This window comes from Perna viridis, chromosome 3 (assembly GCF_037379345.1).
Source record: "Perna viridis isolate PV_CMFRI_1.1 ecotype Kerala chromosome 3, ASM3737934v1, whole genome shotgun sequence".
NCBI lineage: Eukaryota > Metazoa > Mollusca > Bivalvia > Mytilida > Mytilidae > Perna > Perna viridis.
Window position 1 is genome coordinate 2,116,891 of NC_142447.1, and position 23,042 is coordinate 2,139,932.

At 33.9% G+C, this 23,042-nt stretch overlaps 1 protein-coding gene across 1 annotated transcript in view; it reads right to left on the reverse strand.

Annotated features, from left to right (window-relative positions):
* Positions 1 to 22,989, reverse strand: part of LOC148620621 (lamin-like) — a 28,897-nt gene extending 5,908 nt beyond the window's left edge. Inside the window, exons 1-10 of the mRNA XM_088574289.1 lie at positions 22,511 to 22,989; positions 18,196 to 18,328; positions 17,616 to 17,765; positions 16,020 to 16,190; positions 15,099 to 15,224; positions 14,127 to 14,347; positions 8,140 to 8,344; positions 7,248 to 7,367; positions 1,865 to 1,984; positions 219 to 305 (exon numbers count right to left, since the gene is read on the reverse strand). Of these exons, the coding sequence (XP_088430415.1) occupies positions 219 to 305; positions 1,865 to 1,984; positions 7,248 to 7,367; positions 8,140 to 8,344; positions 14,127 to 14,347; positions 15,099 to 15,224; positions 16,020 to 16,190; positions 17,616 to 17,765; positions 18,196 to 18,328; positions 22,511 to 22,911 (1,734 nt within the window). The 5' untranslated portion in view covers positions 22,912 to 22,989. The remainder of the gene's footprint in view (positions 1 to 218; positions 306 to 1,864; positions 1,985 to 7,247; positions 7,368 to 8,139; positions 8,345 to 14,126; positions 14,348 to 15,098; positions 15,225 to 16,019; positions 16,191 to 17,615; positions 17,766 to 18,195; positions 18,329 to 22,510) is intronic.
* Between the last annotated feature and the right edge of the window lie 53 nt (positions 22,990 to 23,042).

Consider the following 23,042-nt stretch of genomic DNA (forward strand, 5'->3'; position numbering starts at 1 on the left):
TTAATTGTATTAACTTATCCAAATAAAATATTCTTTTAATAGCTCAAAATCAGAAACTGCCTCTTAATACTGTCAATATTTTTATCCAAATTTATTGATAGATGTACCTACATCTAATGGGCAATATTGAAGTTTCTCTGCTTTTATGTTACAAGGTAAACACATTTTTTGTAGAGAAACATTTGTGAGTTAGAACCACATATGGTAGTTGAACTTACCCTAGAGCCATCTGTAGTGTCATAGCTTGATATGTATGATGTTGTTGTTCTAGACATTCGTTTCTGTAGTGTTCTACTGGCAACACCCTACAAACATTTACTACAATTGATAAATTTATACTGAGGCAAACAAAAGTATACTTGTTTCCTGTTACTCAACCAACCTGGAAATATTCAGATTGAAATACAAGAAAAAAATCTGTTCTGCTACCAAGTTTCTGAAAATATCTTGTATCCAGTTTCGATCTAGTTTGGCTTAATCAACAAAATAGTCAGTTGTGGTAGCAGGGATATGGAAGCTAATTCAGTTATCTCTACAAGATCATTGGGAATAAATCCAAATAGGTTTCACTAAACCTGTTTTAAAACCAGGCATGATTTTACAATGTCCTAATCTAACGAACTGGAAGTTCCTTGGCAATAAGAAACATACAATCGAACCTCAATGTGTAGAACTCGGATTAGTCGAAATTTCGGATAACTCAAACTAATCACAATGTCCCAGCAAAACTCCCCTTACTTCAATACAATTTTACCTCGGATGACTCGAACTTGGATGAATCGAAACCTCGGATAACTCAAGGTAATCAATCAGTCCCCGCGATAGGACTAACCCTGATGTCTCGAAGTCAACAAATTAGTCAACTAATTGATTGCTTTATTACAAACCATGATCGAAGTGTGTTTTAACAACAGTTAGCGTGGCTTTTAAAATTAATTTGTTGACACTCTTTATGGTTTGATTTGTTTAATTAAATTAAAATTGCGTGTGATGTTAAAAGAAACAAATTTTATTAATAACACGTGGGAATTTACACTAACAGTGATATCGGATATTTTGATACTTTGAAAATTTTTTTAAGAAATACAGATGAATTGTAATGGTATCTGACTATTTAATGAAACATCAAACAGACGATATTTAGGATATTTCAACGACTACATTCGTTTCGCTAGTGAATTTGAAATTTTATCGTAATATTGTAGAGCACATGGTTTGACGATACTCCTGATTGTGAATCAAACAAAGCAGCATGTTATGAACTATGACGTTTTTGATATAGAAAAAATAAAAAGGAAATTTCACTAAAACACTTGGTGCCGTTCAGTATTTCAAACATGATATACAACATACAAAAAAATATCTTCCGATGTGAAACACTTGACATTACGAAGTACCATGTAAAGTGAAGTACATGTACATGTACAAGCACAACAAATGATGTAACTACAGAAACAATCATGGACCAAGCTACTAGTATATACGGTTTATCTTGACCTCCGATTACTTGAACCTCAGATAACTCGAACATTTTTGCATGGTCCCTTCGACTTCGACTTAACGAGGTTCGACTGTATTTTATTTCGGCTTGACCTGTTATATTTTGAAAATGAATAAAATTCAAATTCATGTTCTCAGATTTTTAGGAATGTAAATCAGTACTCACCTGCACCTTAGCAATGACTGACACATATACTAACAGAAATTCAGAAATGCCCCTGAAAAAATCTGGCCTTTCATCTTGAACATTTCAAAGATAATTCTATTTTAAAAAAAGGGATCACAAAAATAAAGAAAAGTATTGCAATAATTTTTAATGCCAAATAGCAAGATGTTTATTTCTTTAAATTTGGAGTAAACTTACATCCCCACTAGGGTTAAATAGCTCTGCTTTCATGAATTCTGTATTTGGTAGCCACTTCTGTCCTTTCATCACTAGATCACTTGGAGGTGAATGTGTCTGACCTGAACCTGAACTCCATACCTGTAAAATAAATAATGCCAAAATTAAAAAAAAAACATATTTTCTTTCACCTCTCCCTACCTATCCACTGAAAAAGATCTGCACCCACAAGTTTTACTTTTTTCCTATTAATAGATTTTCTGTATTTTGTTTTCGTTTATTCTTTGAAGTGGGGTCTAGAGAGGGGAAACAAATATATTCTTATTGTGGCCTAACATTACAATATAATAATATTTTGAAAGCTTGTAATTACATAAAGAAAGTAAAATGAATTTATTATTAATGTCATTGAAACCCCATCTTACAATACACATGTACATATAAATGACAGCCATGAACTAACTTTAATTTGAGACATATTTTGTGTGGCCTGTTAGTACTACACCAACCAGAAACAACAGTTATGAAAGTGGGAGGTTTAGCACATTTAAAAAGACAGGTAAACTCAACCATTTCCATCAGAAATGCACATACTATTGCAGCTGTTTCCAACTTTACGCTTTTAGCCTTAATATTGCCAATGAAGATTCTTTTTAACTACTCCTTTAGGATATCATCCACAATTTATCATTTCAGTAAGTTTGTTATTACCCTTAAATGTAAGCTTCAGCATTCTACCCAAATCTTGAGCATTCTACAGTTTGAATGATAATTTACAGTCGAACCTCGATGCGTTAAACTCGGATAAGTCGAAATCTCGGATAACTCAAACAAATTACAAAGTCACAGCAAAACATCCCTTACTCCAATACAATTTAACCTCGGATGACTCGAAACCTCAGATAACTCAAGGTAATCAATCAGTCCCCTCGATAGGACTTCGAGGTTAATGAACCCTGATGTCTCCAAGTCGACTAATTAGTCGGAAAACTGATTGGTTTATTACAAACCATGACTGGAGTGTGTTTTAACAACTACTAGCGTGGCCTTTAAAATTAATTTGTTGACACTCTTCATGGCTTGGTTTTGGTGGTGTTTCATCAAAGGGTAGTGAAATATGTCTAGTGCGACTGGGATCAAAATTGTAGATCTATGGTTGCTGCTGGCTAGTATATTTGTAGGCGAAAGGGACAGTTGAGTACATAAATCTTGCCCCCACTAGTACAATGCCTCTATACTACCAAGACTCTTTCCAACACCTCCCCGTGGAAATGCATGTCAACTGGGATCCAGTGTCTCAGGTTAGGTTTGAAGGGAGTCTCGGAGCAGCAAGGACCCCAGAGATGCAGTGTGTAGGCCCACCAGCGTGTGGATATGCCCTAACAATCATCAACCTTGCCCCAGCTATGGGTCAAATAGCTCCACTGCTTTGTGGAAACTTTGGATAGTCACAGGCTATGGCAGTAAATCCAGAAAGAAAATTCGGATAGATGGAATTCATCAGCAAAAGCTATCGTCTAAGGGAGAAAAAACCCCTACAGAAAAAATGCTGGCCCTCCGAGCCCAGGGGGTTAAGCGTAAGGTTAATCACCCAACCTTGGAAAAAAATGTTGATTACAGAAACGATCACAAAAGCAAACACTCTTTCTCGTCAAAGACTAGAGGAAGAACAAACCAACAACTCTTGAAAACAGCAGATGATGCGAAAGCTGACGGAGCTATTTTCAGCGAAACATACCACCAAAATAGGCACCTGGAATGTAAGAACGTTGTACCAAAGTGGAAAATGTGCACAGGCTGCTAAAGAAATGGACAGATATAAGATTGAGATCTTAGGATTAAGTGAGGTGAGATGAAATTCATCTGATCTGACAAGTATCAACTCCGGTCACACAATTATATACTCTGGAAACACCAACCAAGACAATCCACATGAGAAGGGAGTTGCATTCCTGATGACAAGAAATTCTAAAAAAGGCATTACTGGAGTGGAATCCCATATTATCTTAAATTATAACAGCCAGATTCAACTCTAGGTTCCAAAACACAACCATCATCCAAGTATATGCACCAACAAACAATACTGAAAAAGATGACAAAGAGGACCAACTTTGCAGGATGTAAGGGTAAAATGAGAAGAGATATAGCATCAATCCATCATCTAGTACAATGGCATATCAATCTTGAGCTCTCAGCCATAAAAAAAGATAGAAAGCAAACAAAAGAAATTCAATGTTGCTAAGCTGAAAGAACTAACTGTGAGAGATTCATTCCAACTTTCTGTCCAAAATAAATTTACTGCTCTATAAGATGTTGAGACCGAGGATGATAACAGCAACTTAACATGAGAAAGAACAAAGCAGGCAATAATAGAGACATGTCAAGAAACTTTTGGATACATACAGCACAAACGTATTGGATGTCATATAATACCTGAAGTAAGAAGAAAATGTAAAGAGAAACAACTGAATGCCACCATGAGACAACAAACAAGACAAGCCCAAGAATTATACATAGAAAAGGATAAAGAGGTTAAAAAGGGCTGCAAAGATGACAAGAAAAAAACATGTGGAACAACTTGCAGAAGAAGTAGAAACCGCTTGCAGCAAAGGAGACATCAAGACTTTACAACATCACACGTAAATTGAGTGGCAGAACATCCAACACTGACACATCTGTAAAAGATAAGAATGGAGACGCACTCACAAAACCTGAAGAACAATTGAAACGTTGGAAAGAACATTTCGAAGAAGTCCTGAATAGACCTCCTCCTACATATCCACCAACTGTAGAATATGGACAAGATCTGAGGATTAAGACAGGGCGAATAACTAGAACAGAGGTAACCACTGCAATTAAACATCTGAAAAATGGCAAAGCAGGCGGAATAGACAACATCCCTCGGGAAGCAATGAAAGCACTAGATTCTATCTCAATCGACAAGTTTCACTATCTTTTGAACAGAATATGGGAGGAAGAACAAATACCCGATGACTGGAGCAGAGGAATCTTGGTCAAACTTCCTACTAAGGGAAACAGGACTATATGTGGAAACTGGGGAGGTATAATTTTGCTTTCCATCCCTAGCAAAGTACTATGCCATATCATTTTACACAGAATGAAAAATGAAGTTGATATAATATTGCGAGATGAACAAGCCGGTTTCAGACAGGAAAGATCATGTACTGACCAAATTGCCACCTTACAATTCATTATAGAACAAACCATTGAATGGTAGACATAACTATACCTCACATTTATTGATTTTGGGAAGGCATTTGACAGTATAGACCATCAAGTACTATGGAACATTCTCAGACACTATGGTATTTCAGAGAAAATTGCATCCATCATTCGTCAGCTCTATGAAGGATTCACTTGTTATCCACACTAGGAAACTAACAGATCCTTTTCCAGTGTTTACAGGAGTTCAATAAGGATGTCTCCTACCTCCTCTTCTCTTTTTGATGGTCATAGATTGGGTCAGCAAAACATATAGTCAACCTAAGGGAATTAAATGGACCTTACAATCACGTCTTGAAGACCTTGACTTTGCCCACGATATTTGCCAACTTTCACATCACCACCAAGACTCGCAAGAACAGGCCTCCAAGCTAGAATCAAATGCCAAAAAGGTTGGACTATACATCAACCCAACAAAGACAAAATCTATGAGGATCAATGCTAAAAGCAAAAAATAAAACCCAGATAAGAGGTTCGGAAATAGATGTGGTACAATATACCTATCTTGGAAGTATCATTAGTACAACAGGAGGGACAGATCTAGACATAGTAGCATAGGAAATAGAAAGCACAACAAGGTTTTGCTATCCTCAAGCCGATCTGGAGGAGCAAAGAACATCTACAAAGATCCGAATTTTCAACTCTAATGTTAAATCAGTGCCTTTATATGGATCAGACACTCAGCAATCAACTGTTGCATCCACCAAAATAATACAAGTGTTCATAAACGGGTACCTAAGAAACATTCTTGGAATAAAGTAGCCAAATAAAATTAGCAATAACAACAAATGGCAAAGGACCAAACAACATCATGCAAACGATTACATCAAGAAAATGGAGGTGGATTGGACACACGTTGAGAAAAGGAAGTACAAATGTAACACGCCACACCCTAGAGTGGAACCCTCAAGGCCACAGAAAAAGCGGTAGACCAAAATACACATGGAGGCAAGATCTGAATACAGAAGCCCAGAAGATTGGACTTGACTGGGAAGAAATTAAAGTATGGGCAAAAGATAGGAAGAGATGGAAAGCCATGGTGGTCGCCCTATGTCCCTATGAGATTAAGCGGATTAAGTTAAGTCTTTATGGCTTTATTTCTGTATTTAATTAATTTAAAATTGCGCTTATACTGAAAAGAAACGAATTGTATTAATTACATGTTGGAATTCATGCTAACAGTGATATCAGATATTTTGATAATTTTTTTTTAAATACAGATAAATTGTAATAGTATCTGACTTTAAAGAAACATCAAGACGATAGTAAGTGTATTTCAATGAATACATTTGTTTTGCTAGTGAATTTGAAATTTTATCGTAATAATGAAGAGCACATGGTTTGATGATACTCCTGATTGTGAGTCCAACAAAACAGCATGTTATGAACTATGAAATTTTCGATGTAGAAAAAATAAATATAAATTTCACTAAAGCACTTGGTGCCGCTCAGTATTTCAAACATGTTATACGACATACAAAAAAAAAAAAAAAAAATCTTCTGATATGAAATCCATCCTTATTAATAACCCCTCAGATATCCTTTTTTTTTATTATGAGAGTTTATAGATGTGTTTGCCTTGGCACATAATGTCATTAAATAATCAAAACAAGCAACATTATTCAGTCACAATTTTACAAACCCAACATAAAGAACAGTAATTTATGAAATGGTAAGTTAAAATACAGATAAAAAAGAAATATAATAGTAATATCTGGATTTGAAAACATTGAATTCTGTTTTTAAGTGGAAGAAGATGTCTGTTCAATGCATAGTAAAGGTACACCCTATTTAAGGCAGGTATCACTTATCATATTACATGTCCAAATGTCGTCGTTTGTGGAGTTAAGTCAAAATTCTGATAACTGTTGAGTTCTTAATCTGTTGATTAGAGTAAAGTCTAAAAAGTTTTTCATTTGGAATTTTTTAACTAGTTGTTTGACCTTAACAGGAAAGTCACAAGGAACAACAATTAATTCACATTCTGCAAAAAACACACATTAAATTGATTTATTGCTTTAAATAACCTGAAGTATCCTTTTTCCGTGAGTGCAATCTGAAGAAATAGATTTTTTTCTCTCACTTAAATTGAATTCTGTAAGAACTTCCCACAAATGACAAGGTTGGAACTAATACCAACATCAATGGCATGTGAACTTACAGTACAAGTTGATCCAGCTTTCAGCTGTAAACTTCGGTGGAATTTATAATGGGCCACTTCATCTGCATCCGAATCTTCTGAGTGTTTAAGTTTAAGCTGCCAACCACCAATAGCAATGTCCTGAAAGTTAAACATGATAAATAGCTAGTAACAAAACAAGTGGAGCATTAAGCAATATCCTGCCACATTATGGATGGCACAATTTTCAAAATGTCCTAACTCAAAAACAACATGAGGGATTACCCCAAAAAAAATAACCTCTATTTCATAGTACATTAATAAAAATTGTGTGAAGTTTTAAATAAATTCACTGATCCATTCTTAAGTTATTATCTCGAAACCGTCTGGGAATGGACAGACTGACAAACATGCAACTTATCACAGGGTATCACAAGATACCTTGCCACTTGATGTGGCGGGGTATAATGAAAAATACATATAATTATTGATTAAGCAGAGATTTGAGAAAATATTGTAAACAAGCCGTATCAAACCTTTCGTATCAATTGAACTTTTAACAGTGGTGACAAAACAGGTACTACATTTACCTAAATAGCTGACTGGGTATTTTTTATTTATTTTTTTACTTTACTTCTGGCTTTTCCTGTTTTTAATAATAAGTCCATCATTCATCATTATAATTCTTACAATCTCTCAAATCACAGAAATGTAACTTTCTTTCAATGAGCTGTATAACATATTAACATAAAAGGTGATTTCCTTGTTGAACTTCAATATGATAGACTACCTATTTCAGTATACCCCATCTGAAGGTCATGATAGACTACCTATTTCAGTATACCCCACCTGAAGGTCATGATAGACTACCCATTTCAGTATACCCCACCTGAAGGTCATGTTTAAATATGCAAGAACAAACTGACGTTTATACCTCATCAGACTTATTTTCTAGTTTAATATATTTTCCTTCTGAGTCCACTTCACTGACGACAACATTTCCACTAGCCTCAGAGGATGAAGACATGCCACTTGAGGTCTCACTGAATTCCCTGGCTGGCTCAGATAATGTTACCCTCTTCCTCTTGACACCACGGATTGGGGTACCAGGAGATGAACTTACAGCACTAAGGTTAAGTCTATAATAAACAAGTGTATTTTAATCAGACATAGCACTTAACTTATAAATGCAAAAGAAAATAATCCCTAAAACACACTTTTAAAACTATTTTCAATATTCAGTCTTTTAACTTTAGACATTTGTTAACTGTACTACAACATTGGAGACAAATCTAAAAAGAAGAGAAAACTTCCACTTTTGACAGCCAAATCTGTGTATGTACATGTACCATATTCTTCAGTTTATTCTGTGCACCTTTTTTCAACTTTTTCTCAATTCCATGAGACGGTACCAAAACAAGGAGTTTCTACGTTTTTTTTTACTGTAGACACTTCGGGAAGAAGTTGTCATAAGAACAAAAGTCATCAACAAATGACAATATATCTATTTTGTTTTTCAAGAACAGTTTTAAATAAGATTTAACTGTTATTTAATAATTGTTGTTTTATCTATAAATGCCATTTTCTTGTATTTCATAGACTTTTTCTCTCTCAAATGTGCCGTTGTAATTTACTTTACCTGTGTGTCATGTTTCAAATTTACATAACAGCAATGACCGATACATCTAGTATTTTAATCAATAAATAGTTAACAAGTGCAGGAACATATGCGATATACTTTCATTCAAAAGATTCATAATAAAAGAATATGCGTTTCAGGGATTTTATGGACAGCCTTTCATCTCAATGTGGTCTTCTGCTGATGATTTGTTTTCATTTCCTAATGCAAGTTTTACAAAGTTATTAAACTAAGTTAATCTTTTTTGCCAAGAATAGGATGTGCTAAATACCAGGAAGAAAACAGTACACTTATAAAGTGGGAGCATAAACAGTACAGATTTAAAAGAGAAAGAAAAAAAAAAAGATAGAATGTAGTAAATGTGTAGGGGCATTAGGCAATGAATATTGCCCCAAAATATCAATTTTGTTGTTAAAACATAAAGATTGTTAAAAACATAGTGAAATATATAAACTTTAGGAACATAAATGATTTACAGCTTCAGTTCATTATAACAACATCACAATAGTGTCACAGTTATATGTCATGTAACATAAACTGATGTGATTTCAGTTGGTTTTTTTTGTTGTTGACATATTTACATCCAAAAATCTAAGAAAAGTCCACACCCAAAAATCATCTTTATATGTTTACATTTGATGAACTTTGTAATAATGAATTTATTCACTAAATATGAGGTTGTTTCTTGAGTGTGGACACCATATCCTTGCCAGAAATATGACTGGAAAGTATCCAAAAAGTATAAATGAGCAAAATATCTGAATTTTTATGAAGTAAAAGCAATTATTTTGTCTTTTTAATGCAAACTTTTTTAGAATTATTAATATTTTATTAGTTAGTATGGATTCAAGTCTCTAAATTCATAGATAAGACTTTTAACACTTAATGATTCAATTCAGTTGTGGTCTCACTAACCACTTCTAATGTTTCCATTACTTTACATGTTAAAAGTAATTTTCAAAGTTTCACTGTGAATTCCAAGGACAAATGACATCTTAAAGTTGCATACCGTTGCGAAGCTTGGAAAATAAGGCTTCCAAAATCATTATGCTAATGGTACGATGATTGTAGAAATTCTTCACAAAATTTACTTGAACAATAATACTGAAAATCCACATTTTTACCTTTTCTGCTAACTGACAGCATGGAGGCAAATTACTCACATGTGTAAACAATATTCATACACTTTTGTAGTTAATTACATATATGATTTTAAAGCACACATTCTCAGCTTTATTTTGACAACTTATAATACTCATAACACACATAAATAATGCACTTACAATGCATATGCCTAGATTCAGTGTGTTTTTGGTACTATATAGGGGGGGTGGCCATTTGACCCGGAAGTGATTAGTGAGACCTGTATTGAAGGCCAATAAGAGCCTTAAATGCCCTTTCGTAACTTGAGTTCAGGTAAATCATCAACAAATAATTCATGAGTGAAAAAAAAAAAACATATCTCTGCACATTTTTAAGTGCTAGTAAAGCTTCTTTAAAATAATGAGATGTGATGGATTTAGATTGAATAAAATTTCTTCACAAATTTTCACTAGCCAAAAACATGTAATATGAAACTTTTACTCAAAAATACATTGAAGACCAATGGGTGGCCTTGGGCTGACATTTTTATCCCAATGGGGTTGTTGTCTGTTACATATTCACCATACCTATTCTTGTTATATTGTTCAGGCCAGTTGATAACAATACAGATTGGAAGGGTCAATGACAATTCCATGCACATAAAAAACCAAACATGGTAAAATGAATCAGACATTTGCAAGTCACAAAGTTATTTGTTTTGAAGCATCAATACTAAATACTTAATACTTATTCTATTTCAATGTTGTTTTTTTAAATGACTGCAGTTCTATGGGAGAAATTGTAACATGATTAGGACCACCATGAAAAACATGTTTTAGGTAAACAAATTAAGTATGAAAAAACGAGTAAATATAAATCATATGGGAATACTATGTCTTCCATGGACTTCAATGTATTAATAGAATAAGGTTTCCACATGTTTTGGTATGTTTTAAAGCACATGACAACAGGGTATGACATTAATATATTATCAATCTTCAGGCAAGTTGATGAAAATTCTACTAGCTCAAATTGAAATCTAGGTTATCCTTTAGTAAATGCATGTTGAAAAAAAGAACAGCGTTCCAATAACCCCTGCGAAACTTAAAATTCACTGAAAGTCCAAGGGCCTGGGACAATAACTTCCATAAAAATCTATCAACCATAACCAAAGTTGAACTTGACCTGTAACTTCTCATAGTAAGACTACATACAAAAGATAAAATCAATTGGTAAAAGCATTACAAAACTAGAGTCTCAAGAGAGCCTGAATCGCTCACCTAGTTAACCATTTGCTTATTTGAAAAACTTGAGGAATGAGACAGGCTAAGTCAAAATCAACTAAAATTATTCATAGCATTTTCATGACCTGAACCTGAATTTTGCTAAAGGCAAAAATTTTTTAAATTATTTTCAAAAACCTGTCTTCCGACCCCTAAGTTCCATTTTTAGTATAGGCAGCCATATCTATTCACAGATTAAAAATCACAACAGTTATTTTGAGCTCAATACACTAAAGAACTATAATCTTATTTTCATTCAATGATCTTAAATGGTTTTAGAGAAGAAGTTGTACATGTGAAAAAAAAACAACAAAAAACTGTTTCAGGGGACATAACTCCTACATTAGTCAATGAATGGTTTTGAAAATTATGGCATAGGTCCTTCTCATGATGCTTAACAATTTTACCCAAGCCAGAAATTTGCTAAAGGCAACGGTTTTTGAGTTTTTTGCAAAAAACTGTCATCTGACCCCTATGTTGTTTTTAGTAATGGCAGCCATGTTTTTTCATGAATCAACAATCCCATCTGTCAATTTGTGTTGGATACCCTAAGGAATATATATGCCAACTTTCACTGAATTCTGTGCAATGGATTTTGAGAAGATTTTCAAAGTTGCACATGCGAAAAATGCAAAAAAAAAACTGTTTCAGGGGCCGCAACTCCTATATCAGTTGACCAATCATTTTGAAAATTTTGGCATGGGTCCATCTCATGATGCTCAACAATATGCCAGAAATTTGCTAAAGGCAACTGTTTTCGAGTTACTTGCAAAAAATGCCATCTGATCCCTATGTTCTATTTTTAGTAACGGCGGCCATGTTTTTTCATGATTCAACGATCCCAAAGATCATTTTTTGTGGGATACCCTAAGAAACATATATGCCAATTTTCATTGAATTCTGTGTAATGGATTTTGAGATTTTCAAAGTTGAACATGCGAAAAATGAAAAAAAAAAACTGTTTCAGGGGACGTAACTTCTACATCAGTTGACCAATTGTTTTGAAAATTTTGTCATGGGTCCGTCTCAAGATGCTGAACAATATTACCCACACCAGAAATATGCTAAAGGCAACGGTTTTTGAGTTATTTTTAAAAAACTGCAATCTGACCCCTATGTTCTATTTTTAGTAACAGCAGCCATGTTTTTTCATGGAACAAAAATCACAACCGGCATTTTGTGCAGAACACCCTAAGGAACAAATATGCAAAGTTTAAAACCTGTCAGTCTAGTAGTTTCAGAGGAGAAGATTTTTTAAAATTTGTCCACGACGACGATGACGGAAGCCAAGTGATGGCATAAGCTCACTTGGCCTTCAGCCAGGGGAGCTAAAAAAGGGCAGAAAACTAAATTCACTGAAATTTTCTAAGTCCAAGGACCATAACTTCCATAAAAATCATTCAACAATAACCAAAGTTGAACTTAATCTGAAACTCTTTATAATAAGCCTCCATACCAAAAACAAACTTATTTGGTAAAAGCATTACACAAAAAAGTGTGGAAAATGTAGACAGATGGACGGACACCGGCATTTCCATGGCCCCTCTCAACATGTCGCGGGGGACAAAAATAAATCAGATTTGGTTGTCCTCCAGGCAAGTGTAATTTAACTTCTACTTGTCCAAATGGTGGTTTCACTTGCCCCACGCAATAGGACCTTTTAATGTCATACCCTGGAATACATATGATGCAGTCTTTTTAAGCATTACCCTTCAATCTTAATCTAAATCTGTCACAATAAAATGTTAAGTGCACAAAGCATAAATGAATTTAAATGCTTGAATGGCAATGAAAAAATTTGTGGAAACTGTACAGCATTGTCATTGCAACGAAATGGTAGACAATTCAATCTGACAAAAAAATCTATCTAAATGCATGTACATGTCTCCTCAAAAAATTTACCACAGTCTTTCGTCTCCTAGCACTCTGGAGCAATAATCAGAACAAAAATAGACAATAAAACTGATCATAAATACCAGTGATTTTGTTCCTTGATTTAAAAGCAACCCCAACCCTTTATTTTAGGGAAATTTTTGCCGTATTTTCAACACATTGGGAAAATATTTTACAGGGTACAGAAACGTGTCATATGCCAATTAAGAACTGAAAAACAATACTGAACTGACATATACATACTCCCAATATTCATTAGGTTCTGACTTGCAGATAATTGAGAATTTTTCTCTCTTTGGGAAAAATGTTTTTCAACATATTGGGAAAAGTTTCTAGGGGAAACAGCCGATATTCAGCTGCAATAAAAGGGTAACAAATTCACTGAATACCCTTACTTGTGACAAGGCATTATATCCAATTTCTGTCTGATGCTATAATGAGATTTTAATCAAGATAAACATCTACACTTCCAAGTTCTGAATTGATTCAACTATTTGTTCTGTTAATCTGTTTAGATTTTTTCTTTGTTTGTTTCTATAAATGAACATGTAAGTTGTACTCTAACAGTTTACAGATATGGTTTTACTAAGCCAGCAAAAAACATCAGAAAATGACGAAACCTAATGTAAATTTACAGTAATAAATGAAACAGTAAAATTCTGCATTTCAAAATCATTCAAGTTTGTATGCAAATAAAATAAATACCAAATGTACTGCCAGCTACCAACAACCAATTATAATTTACTACAAAATCAAAGGAAACGAGGACATAGTTATATCGACTAACATGTAAGTGATATTAAGGATGACTTGATCAGGCAAAAAAAAGCTGAAAACCACAAATCAACTGAAATATCCTGGGATGATTTTACGAGGTCTGCAAACAAATTGGTAAAATTGAAAGGAAATATACAGTAAAAAAAGAATCATAACAGTAAAATCCGGACTTGAAGTAGACGAATTCAGCTATAAAGTGGGGGAAAAAATCATCCCTGAATATCACATTTGATGTCATCTTCATACCTTTCTTCTTCTCCTTCAAGAAGTTTTCTGTAATGCTCGATTTCAATATCTAGCTTGATTTTGATCTCTAACAGTTCACTGTATTCTGATGTTAAATCATTCAGCTGTTCTTGTAGACCAAATATATCTTGGTCCTTTCTAGCAAGCTGGGACTGGAAGTCTTCCTGCTCCTTAGTAAGCTGGTTCTCTAAATCTTTGATTCTGCCATTCAAAGCTTTGTTCTTAAAAAATAGCATTAACACTTAAATAATTATAGCAAATTACAAACAATTCTGTATTCACAAATCAAGCCATGAAATCAGTTTCATGACAAAATTATCAAAAGTGTCACTGGCTCAAGTATAAACCTATCTCACCACAGACAAATTGAGAACAAAAGATAAATGAAACTAGCAAAATAGAAGAATTATAACGGTATAACAAAGTTTTTAAAAAGTGAAAATCAACTAGTAAACAGGAACCTGTCTCTACTCTAGGTTATCACATGAAATCAGTGGTCTAATAAAAAAAGATCAGCAATTCATTCTTCATCAAAAATAATCATAAGATATTTCTGTGAATTCAAGTTTTAAGGTAATTTTAAATCATCTTAATTTTTGTTTTAATTGAACCCCTTTGTGACTTGTGTCAGGGAGCTGCATTATTTTTGCTAAACTAATACCGGATTGCACTTAGTTGTCATTCGATGAGTGCTGCTGGCATAACAGGACATGCTTCCCTTCCAGAGCACCTGATGTCACTCGTGTTTTTTTTTGGACAGTTTATATTGCTAGTGCATTATTTTTTGTATAACCACGTTTTCCTTATCTTCATGTATATAAATTTTTATATGTAATCCATAACATATGGTTTGCTACATGTTTATGTAGACTGTCCTTGTTTCCTGTTTTCATGTTATATGGATTTTGACGTATTTAAATTGTCCAATTGTACACAGTTTGGTATTTTTTGTGATGTAGCCTATGCAATTACCTGATCCTTCAATCTAGATATCTCAGAGTTCAATTCATCCACCTGCTTACGATATGTGTAAGTATCTTGTATGTGCACAGTGGAGTCATTCATTGTCCTCTCCAGCTGATCTTTCAATTCATCAATCTGTATGAAAATTGACAATTACAAATGAATTTAAGCAGAGTAAAACAAAGGTATCACCCTGCCAAGCCCTTAAAAATTAAAGTCTATTGCAAGTTGTTATTGAAAACAAAGGATTCTACTACACTGCTACAAATGAATGTTAAAAAAAATCAATGATTTCTTAGGCATGGACAAAAAGAAATGGACTTGACTTTTTCTACACCAATATATATTTAAGTAGCACTCCAGCTAAGGATCATGCAAAATGTGATTCATGGGTAAAAAGCCTACATATTTTTATTTTTGATATTTTGTTTGAAATGTCATAGTAAACAGAAATAAACATGTGGTTTTTCATATAAGCCATGCTCTTAGGAGATAAAAATTATATAGAATGCACTGTAGATTTCAAAATTAAGGGAGGTAACTCTGTAAATGGCTTTCAAATACAATAGAATCTACTGTATTTTCAATGTCGATTATCTCCTAAGAGCAGGCAGATTTGAATGAATACACATTTCGTAGTATAGACCCATAAAACATCTGAATTACAAAAATAAAAATATGTACCCTTGTTTGGGGTGTGTCACATTTTTCAGATTTTGCATGATTCTTACAAAGACAGATACATAACAGCTAATCAGTACAATACAAATGATTCACTGTATACGAAATACACAATCTATGCAAAAAATTTATCACATTCATCAAAACCATACCTATACTTTCACACTTTAAAAGTTTCTATATCATGAGAAAAAAGTTTGTTTAAAATGTAAATCATGAGATATTTTACCACCATTATAACATACTAACCCTTCTCTCATAGACAGATTCAAATTCCATCTTGCCCGCCAGCAGCTTCTCATCACTTTCTTGTCTCAATTGCTGCAATGCATCCTGTAATCTGGTCTCATAGTCCATTCTGACACTGGAGTCAACTTCTTCAATCTCTCTAGTGGTTCTCACTCTTGTTTCATTCATTTCCTTTCAATACAAGGCCAAAATAAAAATTACGCAGTGTATAGGAAACTGGTTTAGACTACTGGACCAAATCTCATATTCCGAACTTTTCTTTTATTTGGGCAACTAAAAAAAAACAATACTATTTGCAGGACCGAAGACGTTTAAATCAAACATGTCCATTGTCTACAGTATTTAACAGTTAAGGTTTGTTTCCCTTTACCCCATCTACCCATAAAAAGTGGCTCTACCCAAATAAATTTTATTGCCATTCTCGGACAAGATATTTTCTTCAAAGCAACATTTTTCCCTTCTTTGATCATCGTTTTTACATAATTCACTGAACTTGTGGGAAAAAAAATTTTCCTACCTACTTACCCAAAGCCAGGTAAAAGGGAAACACACATTACTTTAAGTGAGGCCTAAATAATGAAACTTCTGAAACTCAAGCAGTAACCATTTTTAAGAAACTATTTAGAAAAATGACTTTAAAGCTTATATCAGACATGATTTTTATGAAACCAACAAAAGAAGAAAAATAGGCAAAATTGGAATTAAACATACAATAAAAAAAAAAAAGAAAAAGAAAAAGGTAAAATATTGATCTGAATAAGTGGAAAGAAAAATGTCAGTTATATTAAATGGAAAAAAATGGAAGTGTCCCATGTCCTCTATATAATCTTGTATAGTTTTGATAAGAAAAGCATGTCATTAAAATAAAAGATCACAGATTCAAAAATATTTTTCTGTATGTTGGTAGGGGTATGTTTGATAAATTGAATTCTGTTGGTAGGAATGAAATTTCAATACACCTAGACGGTTTTGAGATTTTGATGCTCTGATTTTATTTTTTTCTGGTGGTGGTGGGATCTATAGTATGTTGGGGGTAGGTAACATTTTTTTTATATTGGTGGTGGGGGGGGGGGTCTTTTATAAGTAGCACCCCCTCCCCATGTAAATTTAAATGGAACAGCCCTGAGGAGTTACTCCCCATTAATGTATCATTAAAGTTTGTTGAGCTTACAAAACAGAAAGTCATTGAACCATAACTTTTGTCTTCTTTTAAAATTAACTGTTAATGATGGCGAATACATTAATTCAATTTATCCACATGTAATGGGTCGAGATTACCAAAATATTTTTGCTCTTAATTTTGTTTTTATATATTATTTGAAGCTTGCATTGATCATACCTGTTAACCCTCCAACTTTATGGGGAGACTCTCAAAAAATCAGGAAAAATTCAGAATCTGCCAGATGAAAAATGTAAGATTTGTGGAAAGTATTTGGCAAAAATTACTGTTTTCTGTGGAAAATACTAAAAAATTGAATTTTTACAAAAAGAATTTGCTTCAACGTAAAAATCTCACACATGAGAAATTGTCAACAGATAGAATCTCCCATATGAACTCTTTCAAAGTTTTACAGGTATGCATTCATTCAATTCTACCTGTTCATGCATCTGATTTTTGAAGTTCAATTCTTCTTTCAGTGTCTGCAACCTGTTCTGCAGATCAACACGAGCCAAAGTTTCTTCTTCAAGCTGTTTCTTTGCTGTAGCTAACTGTCTCTCCAAACTGGCAATATCTCCTTTGATTTTCTAAACAAAATTTTACATTATTACAAATTTTCTGCTAGAAAACTTTCAAGTAACATTATATGCACAATTTTCATTCTACAATCTTTAACAATGTGCTCATAGTGGTGTTTACAACATAACTGCATAATGATAAGTACATATATTTTCTACTTACAACCCACTGCAAAGCTAAATTTGTTAACTTGTGAAATAATTCCTAGTTGACACTATCAAATTTTGATTTATTACTGGACCTTTGAATGAGTAGTAATAAAAAAAAAAAAAAAATCAAGTATCAAAATATGTCCCCACATAATAAGTTTAAAAGACAATACCACAAAATTGTATCCCCACAAACATTAATGATTATACAGTATTCAAAAACTAATGGGTAATAAAGAGACCACTGTACTGACAAATCAAATTGTTTTTCAAATTAACCAATTCATACATTGTACTCTCTTTCAAAATGTTTCCTCTGCTGTTCTGATACAGATAATCTTCCTTCCAAATCAGCAACCTCCTTCTGTAGTCCCTGTAACTGTCCTTCAGCATCCTTGGCTTCTTTGTCTCTTTTGTAATACCTACAGATTATAACATAAAACAGATGACCGACTGTGGTTTGACATCCTTTAGACTGCTACAACAGAAAAGGGGAAAACATTCAACATATGTGGAGAGATCACTGTATTTTTTGGGACGATTCAATTTATGGTCATCATAGCCGCTGAAACTAATGATAGCATATTTTTACACAAATCTGTTAGTGTTAGTGTTTTGACTAAAATTACCTTAATGACTCTGAGAAAAAAATAACATTTCAAGGGCTGCTCTGACTCCCAAAATGCTGTCGCCAAAAATATCCCCAACTGCCAATTTTTTTGGCCAATTTCAGAAATTAAAGCCAAAACGGGTGCCAAAAAAATTAATCTAATTTTTTTTTTAAATATGACAGTATCAAGTCCACTGATGAGTAATCTTTGTCTATTCATCAAAATAACCCCTTCATTCGTGACATACATGTACGAAAGATTCACTCTTGATGTGTGTATAAAACAGATTTTTAGCTCTAGTCCAGTGATTTTGCTCCTTGTTTTAAAAGCAGTCCCAACCCTTTACTTTTGGGAAATTTTTGCCGTATTTTGAAAACATTGGGGAAGTATGGTATGGAGGACAGAAACTTGTCATATGCCAATCCAGAACTGAAAACCAATACCAAACTGACAAATATTCATTTGGTTACGACTTGCCAAAACAGATTCCCCTGAAGTAAACAAAGAACCAGGCCTGGAAACACATCTAGAGGAACATTTCACTGGCTTCTTTACCTGATTTATAAAAAAAAAAAATGTGCTTGACAATTAGGAATTTTCCTCCCTTTGGGGAAAATATTTTCCAACATTTTGGGAAGTCTCCAGAGGAAACAGCTGATATTTGTCTGCAATAAAAGGGTAACAAAAACACTGTAGTCTTAGCCAGAGTCTAAAAACTATTACTCACTTTTCATATGCAAAATACAAAGCAATGTAGTCAAGAAACAGATGCTTTATTTCTATCAAGAACTTTATATTACTATACTCGTATAGCAGGGATTTAGCCAGGATTTTCAACCCATTAGTCACTTTTGCATAAGACTATATCTCAATACTGTTTTTTCTTTTCGCATCACAAATTTATCAGCAAGCATGTATATATATATACTTATAACAACTATATTATAAATAATAACATGTTTATTTCTATTTCACCACTGGTATATAAATAACAGATAATTCATATTAATAAAAAATATATACCAACATACAGTTTCTACATTAGCAACTATTCATGAATAAAAAATGCAAAAAAATACTTTGTATACTAGAAAAATATTCAGATAAACAACTTGGACTCCACTAAATTATGGGAGCATGTGTATCAAATAAAAATTTCTTTCTTTCAATTACACATTTTTTCGTGTTTTTTATCTCATGTACGATTACTTTATATATCTTTTTATTTTATTAATAAATAATATAACTTCATATAAACTACCATGTACATGATGTATCAGAAGGTCATTCACTTGGGTGTACATTGAGTTGGGTAAGTTGTTGCTCGCCAACCAGTATATATTTTTGAGTGCGCTAGTAACATCTGACTCATGTGTTTTATTGGCTGAAGTCACTCCTTGCTCAAATTCAGGCTTCATGGATTTGGTCTGGACTGCCCGTTTATGATCAGCAGTGTTGATGTGCTTCTGTATATTATCTTTTAGGAATGGGTTGCTTCCGACAGAAAATGTATTGGTAAGTCCAGCATCTTGGCAGACATGGCAGTACATCGCCCCATCTTTGTATTATATGCATGGAAATATCATTGACCACTCTGGTTTCAATTTTGACTTTTATAGTCGATCACTGCCACTCTTTGTAGTAGTTGACTTATTTTTAGACTTTTGACCTTTAGGTACGTTGTCATGTGACGACGAACTGTGATTGAAAAATCCAAACATCTTTCCATTTTAAATACATACGATGACACTTTGAGTACTTTGAGAACGTGTCACAGCGCTCAACAAACAAATCATTACCGTTAATTAATTTGTTTGTCTGGATAATTAGCCTCAACCAGGTGATCAAGCAAGGTGTGATCAAAGGTGATGCAATCAAAACATTGGTCATGATTGTTTATTGTAAAATCCTAATTGGCTTGGGAAAGGTAATAAAGTTGTCAATTATGGGGTCATGGGAACATCAGAGGCTTTTTTACTGATATTTTTTTTTTGGGGGGGGGAGCGAAATATCAAGTGACGAATCCTGCACGAGAAAAATTCGCCACTTTCGAAAATCATTCGTCAATGGTGAAAATGGCGAGCGCTAGCTAAATCACTGCACATAGTACCTGATTTGAAAACATATTGACTTTTGCCCTTTGTGGTCTAATTAAATTTATCTTAATGTATAATTTGATCTTTTATTTATAAATTTTCAACAAACTTGATTCTTTTTTCAAGTGGTAAAATTTTTAGGAAACTACATGTACCATGGACCATTAACTGTGTCCCTTTCTAATTATTGCTTGTACTCTTATACACCTGCTCAATATCTAAATATTATCACTTAATGCCTTCAGTATTTCCTTAATGAGACTTCGCGAATCCCTATTCTATTTGTTTACCAATTTTCCCACCAAAAAAGCCACATGGCTAATAGAGAAAAATGACAAAAAATGTTATCCATTTTTTTTTATCAATTCATGCATTTTGAAGTGTTTTAGACACTTCCTATTAAGATAAACATTCTTAATTAGGTTTTAATATTCTTTTATAAGGTAAATCTGTTTCTGAATGTTTTACATGGTTTAACAGGACTGTCAAGTTCGTATGTACCCACATGCACATGGCCATGATTGTGTTTACCTCCAACCAAAAATGAATTTTGATTGGCTTGATTATATATTTACATCTGATTGACATCTCCCATGAAAAGTTATTTGAAGGGATATTGTGAGTCAGGGTCACCTGTCTTAAATTGGTTATGGTCAATTAACCCTGACTAAGTGTCTATACAATTGTTTAATTAGAGAGAATATCCGATGGCGTTGCTAACAAACTTACTGTTAAATTTAATATACAAAACCTAGGTGCCAAGAAAATCGCCCACTTGTAATTTTTGTAACCAGATGAAATTTTAAAAATCACAAATTGTAATATTGGGAAGCCCGGCACGATCCCTAATATTCTTTGCTATCTTTTATTAATTTTACACAAATTTTCAAATAAAAGGGAAGGGGTGCCAACCCCTACAGCCTCCCGCTGGATCCACCGCTGGCATGCTTCTCAGCTCTTCCATTGTTCCACTTTCTGTTGTCAAGAGCCTAACAGGCCTCAGAAAAAAACATATCTCTTGATCGTATTACCCAATTGAGGCATACATGCACATTTTTTAAAATACATGTAGGAAAGGCAATCAACTCTTTATCTTAATTGAACATTATATAAACACTTCTTTCCTGCCCTTTTCTGTAATTTCAACTGATTTAATGTCTCGTGTCTAGACCCAAATGCACAGGTAAAAATAAAACAAAGCATGGTGAAACTCACAGTCATTGTGCTAACTTCTATAATAGCCACGAAGCAATGCTTACTCAGTATAAGTTTTTTAAACATAGTATTTAATCTGTCTGCCAGTAACAGGCTTGTTGTGAACTTAAAAAAAATTACACAATGACCACATATTTGAGCAATTACTGGTCAAGGAGTAGTGCTCACCGGCAAGGAATAATTGTGAACTAAATTTTTAGTCCTCTCCTGAGAAACAAGTTCAAGTCCATAATTTCAGGAAAAAGGTCTATCAGATTTCTAATATTCCCTCTCAAAAATGAGCTATCATACAACAATTTTCATTAATAAATAAAATTTGGGTGAACAGATTGGCAAAAATTGCTTCAGTCTCAAAAACAGTGCGATCAGTGTATACTCTCTAACCAGTATTGGACGTATCTACACTTGAGGACTGCATTGAGGACATTTTCCCCTTGTTTTCTTACTGAATTCTCCTTCAACTGAAAGATCAATTTATAATTACACAGTTTCATTGACGTAAAAAGGTTATTCAGAGACAAATCTGGGGTTATTCGGAGCAAAATGACAAGTGTGAGTTCATAAATTGTTTTGTTTTTCACGTACCTTTCCAAATTTAGCCAATCTCAGTGACATTAAGAAAAGAGCTTCTCAAAATCTGAAGACCTGAATAAATATATTCAAGTGGGAATGTTCCACTTACTTAGATCTCCATTCGTCAGCATCAGCCTTCAGTTTAGATGCTTCAATCTGCAGCTTAGCCTTCTCCTTTGCGGTGTCATCCAAAACTTTCCTGGCTTCTTCCAGCTCATTCTCATATAAACTTTTGATGCTTGTAACTTCACGGGTCACAGTTTCTTCAGTGGATTTCACTGCCACCATCAACCGACTGTTCTCATTTTCAAGGTGCCTGACTTTATCAATGTATGCAGCTAAGCGATCGTTCAGCCCTTGAAGCTCCTCCTTTTCTTGCAAACGGGAGATACGAGCCGGTGATGGTGATCTGCCACGCCTGCCGGGTGATGAGACTACTGGTGTTGAAGTTGAAGCGCTTGAAGTTCGTTGGGTGGTCGTCACGACTGTCTTTTTCGATTTAGTCGCCATGCTTCCTTGGAATTTTTTTCCAATGATCCTGTGCCGGGTACCGGAAGCTGTGAAAGATGGCGAATTGGCGTGGGTTACGCGCCTTTTCAACCACGTGATCAAAGACTATTACTACTTACAGTTTTATGCTT